At 52.3% G+C, this 8,180-nt stretch overlaps 2 protein-coding genes across 2 annotated transcripts in view; both read right to left on the reverse strand.

The window, feature by feature from the left end:
* MTFR1L (mitochondrial fission regulator 1-like) overlaps positions 1-1,680 on the reverse strand; it is a 14,600-nt gene extending 12,920 nt beyond the window's left edge. The window contains exon 1 of the mRNA XM_009332180.1: positions 1,657-1,680. Coding sequence (XP_009330455.1) covers positions 1,657-1,680 — 24 coding nt within the window. The remainder of the gene's footprint in view (positions 1-1,656) is intronic.
* Positions 42-8,180, reverse strand: part of SEPN1 (selenoprotein N, 1) — a 26,290-nt gene continuing 18,151 nt past the window's right edge. The window contains 6 exon segments of the mRNA XM_009332181.1: positions 42-2,424; positions 3,674-3,775; positions 4,460-4,572; positions 5,457-5,562; positions 6,622-6,810; positions 7,796-7,877. Coding sequence (XP_009330456.1) covers positions 2,254-2,424; positions 3,674-3,775; positions 4,460-4,572; positions 5,457-5,562; positions 6,622-6,810; positions 7,796-7,877 — 763 coding nt within the window. The 3' untranslated portion in view covers positions 42-2,253.

The raw sequence follows: 8,180 nt of genomic DNA on the forward strand, positions 1-8,180 counted from the left end.
CGCCGGGAGCTCCCCGTCCGCAGTGTCGAACGGGCGACGCTGCCCCTCGCGACTCCCGACCTCAGCACAGGGCGAGGGAGAGGGGCTCCCCCCGGCCCTGCGGAACCGCCGCTGTGCCTGTTTGTCCAAGCCTTTTGAAAGACAAAAGCAACCCCTGCGTGCTCGGCCGCTGCCCGCTCCGGCCCCTTCTGCTGCCAAACCGGTGGGAGGGAAAGAAAACGGAATGAACTCTCCACCGAGCACAACCGACAGACGCCACTTCGCAGTCCGAAGCCCCTGACCGAGGGGCTCAGGAAAGGGGCAACAGAAATACCTCACGTGAAGGCTTTGTAAAAGCCAGAAGGGCAGATGTACACTACGGCCGTGCCTCCCAAGGAGCCGGGGGGGGCAGGCGGGCACTCGGTCTCCTCTGCCGCTCTCCGCTCGGGTCAAAGACCCCGAAGGGACGAGACCACCGGTGCGACAGGAGCTCGGTCTTGAACGCTGCCTGGAGGCTTCGGCACTTTCCGCAGCGGAAGGCGCTGCCAGATCCAAGCCTGTCATTACTGCAGGCCCCTTGGAGCGCCGGAAAAGTGCAGGGCTAATGCATAGTTATAAAGCTGATACTGAGAAACATCCCAGGGGTAATTAATCTCACTAGAGCAATTAGTGAAGCTACACTGGTTCAGCCCAGAGGTCCATCTAAGCTCCGTCTCCAGCCACGGATACAGACAGGAGGACTGGGGCAGGGTGGGGACAGGGTAATCACGACCCCCAGGTTCCTCCCAGGTCCTGGAGCCCAGGAATGAAAACACCCCTTCCAAAAAAACGGCTTTTCCCCCCGTTTGATTTGGTCCAACAAAATTGTGCTTGAGAGAGCAGAAAAAGCATCAACAGCCGTGGCTGTTTGCAGCCATCCATTGAAGATGCTTTGTCTCCTCACCTATCTACAGGAATATGCTTTAAAACCCGTTTCATTTAACCTTTTCTTCTCCAAATTACGCTCACTCTGTAGCCAGGCATTGGTACAGAGTAGGAGCAACTGCTCAGGGTGGTCACAGGTAAGGGACGATGGCGTTCTGTCCGAACAATTTCTTTGGAAAAATCTCCTCAAAATTTCTTCAGGACTGCTGGCTTTTAGAACTGCTCAGTTCTCAACCAGTTAATGCTCTCAGGGGAACGCTGAACCTCCCGTTCCCAAAGGGAACTTCATCATGGTTCATCATTCAGTGTGACTTGGAAGCTCAAAGCAAAAAAGGACGGAGCATTTCACCAACTCCGAGGAGACAGTGGGAGAACAAAGCTCTCAAAGCAGGTGGGCTGGGAGCGGCCCTGGCCTCAACGGGGTGGGGACACTGCTCGGTACTGTGACGCGTAGCCTGGAGCGCACGTACTGCACTGGTGGAACTAACAGGGGCTCTGGTCCCTAATCCCCCCCCCGAGTTAATCCATGCCTGACGTCTCTGAGCTGCACCATACCTCTAACGCCCTCATCTCCATTCCTAATTTCACTGTGTCAACCTCAGCACCTCCCTCAGATGTGAAGAACCTGAATAAGTGAGACCGCTCTCCCACCACGTCGCACAGGGTGCTGGGAGGAGGCTACTCCAGAGCTCAAGCCTCCAGTTCAAACCTCCTACTTTCACGTCTGCACATTACCAGCTACAGTCCCATTACGCCATTGCCGTCAATAAACGCCATCGTGAAGAGCTGGCGTCCAAGCCACAGGGCAGCTTACAGCTCAGAGCTGCCGCTGGCGAGGAGGCGTGGAGGACGCTGGCTACCAGGAAGGAGCTTCCCACCTGCGCTGGATTCCGCGCCTTCGCCCACAGGGCGCAGGCGCTCAACCACGAGCGTTCGGTCGTAATGGCAATGCTGTTCTCCACGATTCAACACACAATCCAGTCCGTGAGGTCAGGGGGTTCCGGGTGACGCTTGGTATAGCTGTTACATGAGTTTCACCACAGAGTCTGAACAGGAGCTGGAAAAACATGAGGGTGAGTGGCAAACCAAGGTGTATTGCCCCGAGAATGTTTATAGATTCAAGTATTTTCACTCCTGTAAAAATTTGCCTGAACTCTAAAGGGCAGGTTACGTAAACTGGTATCGCTTGAAACTTAGCCTCAAACCAACATCCAGAGCAAAGCCCCAGTCCTGGGACTGTCTGCATCTTAACATCAACGTCTGCCGTGAAGATGAGGAAGAACTGCTGTAATCAAAATAGATCTCTGAAGTCTTTGGCCATCTCTGTGGGGCATTCGGGTGCCTTTGTTTTTAGGTCTGCAGGTATGGTTTTGCTCTTTGCAGTCCTTCCTTCAAGAACTGGAGGTAAGTTGCAGTAGAAGGGTCTTCAAAATTGGTTGAGAAACTAAAGATGCTACTTTCAACATCTTCAGGCTTCATAGAAGTAATGTCCAGGAAGTAGTTGGCATTGATATGGTGAACCTGGGAAAGAAAACAGACGAGGAGAGGAGACTTTAAAGGCCAGAACAATTCCCCAAGCATTGCCTTGGCCTCTAGCCAGGACAGAGGTGACAAGACTGTAACGACTCTTAAAAGAATCTCTAATACTTCGCAAATGCTAATTCAGCATCCAGGAGTCAGAGAAAGATGTGTGAAAGACAACGGTCTGTTTCTTCCCCCAAGAGTGCTGACGCCTCACTTAGGTTAAGAAGATGAAGGCGATCCGGGAAAAATCACGCAGGCATAAAACCCAGGTCTGAGCAAGGGCTGGGGAGATGGCAGCCCCACCACGCTGACTGCTGGGGAGATGGCAGCCCCACCATGCTGACTGCTGGGGAGATGGCAGCCCCACCATGCTGACTGCTGGGGTGCGTGCTCTCAGCGCAGCCCAGCTGCAAAACCAGCACCTGAGCTTCAAATGCCTCTGTGCTTTCTGCTCCCCCATGGAGGTGGGAAAGGGGGCCATGTGGCCACTGACCACAGCAACCTCGACAGGCTGTTACTTACTGAGTTGAAGCCACCCACCAGCCCACAGCCTCATCTGGAGGGGAGCCACTGAAGACACAGCAAGGAGTCACTGCACGCGTTACTAGCTAATATCTGGCAAGCGTGGGGCACAATCAGATTGGCCCTGGCAGGATCCTCCACCACAGACAGCCCGGCCGCTGACACACAGCAAAGCGCCGCACTGCCGAGTGCCAGGAACCACTGTGGTTCTTCAAATCCAAGGCGGGGTGGTTGTTGGGGGGAACAGCAGAGCCGAAGCACGTGGACTTGCTAATGGCTGATCTGCTGTGACAAACATGGGGAATCAAGATAAATGTACCAGAAGGTGCTGATAAGGAGAGATTTTCTCCAAAGCATGAGCACAAGGGCCAATGGGTGCAGGAAACAAGCTACAATGGTTTCCCAAAGGTCACTGACTCCAACCAGGGACAATGAGGCAGACATTTGGTTCAAGTCTGATTGTTTCCCCCCCTGCCCAGAGCTGCTGTTTGTTCTGTCTCTGAATAAAAAGACATTTGTTTCAGGTTTCTTGGTAGAGCTGCTGTCTGTCTGCCACAGCATGCCTGCGAGCACAGCACCGTGAGGGACGACGGCCCCGCAAAGGCTTGAGGAGCCAGGGAATGGCCGGGGGAGTGGACACTTGCTTCAGAGTCTGCAGATGATCCTGAAGAGAACATGTTCTAACGGGAAGAGCCAAGCCCAGGTGAAGGGGTAACAAACGTACCACTGTGCCATTGGGGAGGCAGATGATCATCTCCACGGGGAAGTTGTATTTCTCCAGGTGCAGGTCAGCCAGCTTGCTGTAGAACTCATTCTCTCTGTTGGTCTGTAAGGAGACCCCAAAGAAACATGTTTGCACACACCAAAACTAGCAGAGCGGCACAGAAGTACACCGAACACAGGAGGAAGGGAAGGACCGAAGAGCTGCTTTGCAGCATGGTGGTAACTGGTTCCATTCTCACGACCCTTTCAGTCAGTCTCCCTCTCACATTTCAGCTGTAGATTTTCTCCCCAAATAATAAAATCACCCCATCACTGGCAGTTCCCAGGCTCACCAACAGTCTGATCCCAGCTTTTCCTAGAGTCTCTAGCTCTGTGACTGACTCCAGCTGACAGCATAGGCCCAGGGACAGGCTCTTAAGTGGGGAAAGGTGCAATCAGGAGACTCAGGGTTTGGACAGTATTTGGTTGCTCCCTGGGTTACAGAGAAATCAGTTTGTTGATGGCACAAATGGCCTTGAGCAGGGCTATCTCACAGTGAAGCATCTGGTTTAGCTTTTAAAATTGGTACCATGACAGAGCGAAGGGGGTCATTGTGCCATTTTCTTAGCCTGCCTCCATCCAGTGTTTGCTTGGCCCCTGCAATCGCTAGGACACAGAGGGCTTGGAACTGAAATCCCCCACTGGCACAGGTGTGAGCTCTCCCTTCCTGCTGGCACCCCCGTGCCAAGCACCGTCTGCGTTCACCAGCGCCGAACGCAAAGAAGGCAGATGTGGCTGTGACACTCACCTGCAGCTCTTCCAGCTCCTTCACCAGCGACCAGCTGCTGATGAAGCTCTCGTTCCGCAGGGCGAGGATGGGCGACCTTTCCAGGACGGTCTCCCGGAGAGTTCGCCCCGAACCTGGCATAGGAAGAGAGGCAGACAGCAGTTTGTTGTGTTTCCTGAGCTGACTGTTGCCATGTTTGATGCCACCGCGATGCCACCGCTCTGATTGCCGGGGCAGCTGGCTCGGGTTCCCCCCAGCCTGGCCCATTGTCTTTTTTTTCTCCTTTGTTGGCAGTTTTCCACAGCTTATTGTTTCCCATGTGTGCTGCTGGCAGAGAAGACTCACCAGAGCAGACCCCAGCCACTTGCAAGGCCAGAGAAGGATCAGGACAAGCTTGCCATGGATGCTGACTGGTGCGGTGCATTTAGGAAAGGATCAGGCCCTGCGGATCCTTGAGCAGATCCTTGCTGTTCATGCCAAGCAGAGCCCATACATGCTGGAGAGTTTTTAAGGGCAGATAGGACTAAAGATATCTGCCCCTCTCCCACCCATCACTCCTGCTCAATGTGGCATGCAAGTTCTTAGGTGTGTGGGGGGGAAACAGCTACCCATCAGGGCAAACCCAGGCCCACATCTGGCTCTGGCTTCTCCTGTGCAGGTATCAGGGACCAAGCAGAGAGCAGTGTCCCCTTCACCCTGCAGATGCTGCCTCTGCCCAAGCAGGCTGAGAGGGGAAGAGAAAAGAGAAAGACCAGACCCATGCCTCCACCTCGACAAAGGCACCTGAATTAGCGAGTTGGTCTAGGGCTTGTCTCAAATAGATCTGATCCTGCCACTGGGGACCTAAGCTCTGATCAGTAATTCCCCACTTCCAGCCCTTTTCTATTCAGCATCTTCAGTGCCAAAACGAGTAACACAACAGTTACCGCTGGCTCATGACCAGCTCCCTGACCCCCAGCTCTTCTCAGAGCCTGAACGAGGCACATCATTCCTCCAGCCACGCTGGGAATGTCCTCACCTCAGCAGGACTGGTCGTCCAGGGCACCCCACAGCAGGATCGAGTGTACCAGCTTCTTTTCTGCTTTTGCTCTCTCGAAAGCTTGTGTGAAGGGAAGGTAGGAGACCTGGAGGCAGAGAGACAGCTTGAGAAATAGATACAGAACAGCCCATCTGAAATACAAGCAGGATCTGAAGGAACCAGACCTGCCACATCCCACAGGTGACGCAGACAGAGTTTAAAGCAAATGACAACTGTGGTGCAATCCCCAGGGACAACTTCATCTCCCGGTGAGATTGTAGCGAGCCCCTCGCAGCATGTGGGCTGTTACCGGCACCTGCAGAGCCCTCTCTTTACACACTGCAGCGAGCACCTGCACAACTGCAGGCAGGCTGTCTGCAAACACACCTCAGCAGCCTGGGAAATCTGGCCTTGTGATATTTATTACAAAACCTCACTGAAACGGCTTAAAAACTGATTGTGAGGGACCCTGCACAGAGATTGTTCCCTTTGCTCAAATGAAGGGAACTTTATTAACATCTTGGCAGCTCAAAGGGACATTTGTAAGCTCAGGCACAAGGCGGCAGCCATTGAAACGTGTCCCTTCAGCCAAGGAAGCAGTGACAGGCAGTAGCCATCTGCTCCACAGGCTACTGGCATGTTAAATAGTTTGGGTCACCCAATGCTATAAATTTGCGTCTCACTGCAGGATGCAGAGGCACGGGCAGATTGTGTGTTTTCTGCTGATAAGGAAAGCTTGGTCCAAAGGTAGCTGAATGTTGCAAAAGTAACGCCAGAGGAAAACCATTTGTAAGCAGCGCGATTACCTGCCTCTCTCAGAAATCACGTCAGCAGCTACTGATAAGAGGAAGGAAGGATGAGCCTACATTCACAATACAAACCTGGGACACATGACATCTACGCTTTGCTCCTGCCTGTGCTGCTGTGCGACCCCAAATGGCCTTTCAGAGGTGCTGTACTCCCTCATCTGGAAACTGAAAGTCCATCAAGCCACACACGCAGTGCCTGGGAGGCACACGCTGAGCTGGGAGACCCTCACGCTACTCTGAATGCTGATCAGGTTGTGGCCTCTGGTTTCTGCTGGTCCTCAAGGTGACTGGACATCTCAGTGAAGATGACCCACCCCAAATAAATGTGCCAAGGAAGAGCCCGGCCCCTTCCTCACCTTCTTAAATGGATACATGGCCACTTCCAGCTTCTGAGCTGCCTCTTCCCAGGGGATTTCCTGCTGCCAGGTTATCTCTTCGAACACAAACTGAATGGGCTCCCCTGAGGGATCCCTGCTGTCAATCACATTTCCATTCTCGTCATGGATCACAGAGGGGATTGAAGGCCCTGTCGATTCCAGCTCCATCTGCAGGAGAACAGGCTGAGTTGGACATTGCAGACATCCTACACCTGGTTTTTCTGTATTCCACGACAGGATAAAGACGCAAAACAAGACTGTGCAGCTTCTAATGAAGATACAGCTTGATCTATTGTCTCCTGGAGCTGCACTTTACCGGTTGCAACTATGTTTTATTGGGGAATAGCAGGAAAGCAACTTCATTTCCTTCAGTTACTGTCTGTGCTTGCTAGATTGGAAATGCATGAGACCTGTTCACTCCATGTTCCCACCTTCCCAGTGGAGATTTTTTGACTTTGGGACACCAGATCCTTAAAATCATTGGAACCTGCAGGGCTAGTTTGAAGCTCTTGCTCACATCACCAGCACAGCCCGTACACAGCCCGTGGCTAGCCACAAGAGGGTGCAACAGGGAAAGCTGTTCAGGAGCTTCCCTGTAGTTCAGTGTTCTGGTACATCTGAAATTACTTTGTAAGTCTCTTTTCCTGCCTTTTGGCAATTAAAAAGAAATATGGATCTAGTTTAGGAGAAAATGGGACTGTTAAATTCAGGCATTCAAAATCCTGACTTATGTTTCTTGTCCCAAGAACTGGGATTACCACAAAATAGAGGAATAACCTCATGCAGTTTCTAAATTCAGACACACTGTTGTTCATACACCCCTCTGGGCTCAGGGCCTGGGTTCAACTCCTAATCTTCCCCTCCTGCCTGTCAGACAACTTTTTAAAAGTGGAAAAAGTCACATGACTCCAGGAGCTTAGGATTCAACCCACACAGAAGGAAAAAATAAAACATCACGAGAACCGGCAATAGGGAGCCACAGAGCTGCAGAGGACATACACAGATCAACAGAGATTATATTGTTATACTGAAATGTTCAAGAGAAAGCTCTAAAGAACAGGAATAACTGAGGTTATACAGCTTAGGTGCATGGCAGCATAAATCCCTGCTGAGATGCTGCACGCACACCGGAGGACTGAGAGTGACTACAGACCTGAGGCAGGTAACCGATATCCACTTCCATGTTGCTGCTTTCACTCGCCCCATACAGCCACTCCATATCAACATTCAGAGACCTGCAAGGTGAACCCGCGATGTTCAGAGACATCCAAGGCTAAAGCTGTGTATGGGAAACCCCAAACAAATGAGAACATCCAACGCTCCTCTTGCAGGGTCAGCACTGAAGCCCAGAGCCTCTGGCTCCTTGGAGATCACTGTGTTCCTTGCACGAGACAAGCAACACTAGATCCCTGCTGGAGCAGGGCCCAGGCACCCACCCAGCACTCTGGGCAAATGCGCTCACACCTTTGAGTACTGTCAAAGTAAGGAAGAGAGAGGTGTCTTTGCTCCCCGTTCCCTCCCAGAACTTAACTTGCACA

The sequence above is a fragment of the Pygoscelis adeliae genome, unplaced genomic scaffold, assembly GCF_000699105.1.
Source record: "Pygoscelis adeliae isolate BGI_AS28 unplaced genomic scaffold, ASM69910v1 Scaffold359, whole genome shotgun sequence".
Classification (NCBI taxonomy): Eukaryota; Metazoa; Chordata; class Aves; order Sphenisciformes; family Spheniscidae; genus Pygoscelis; species Pygoscelis adeliae.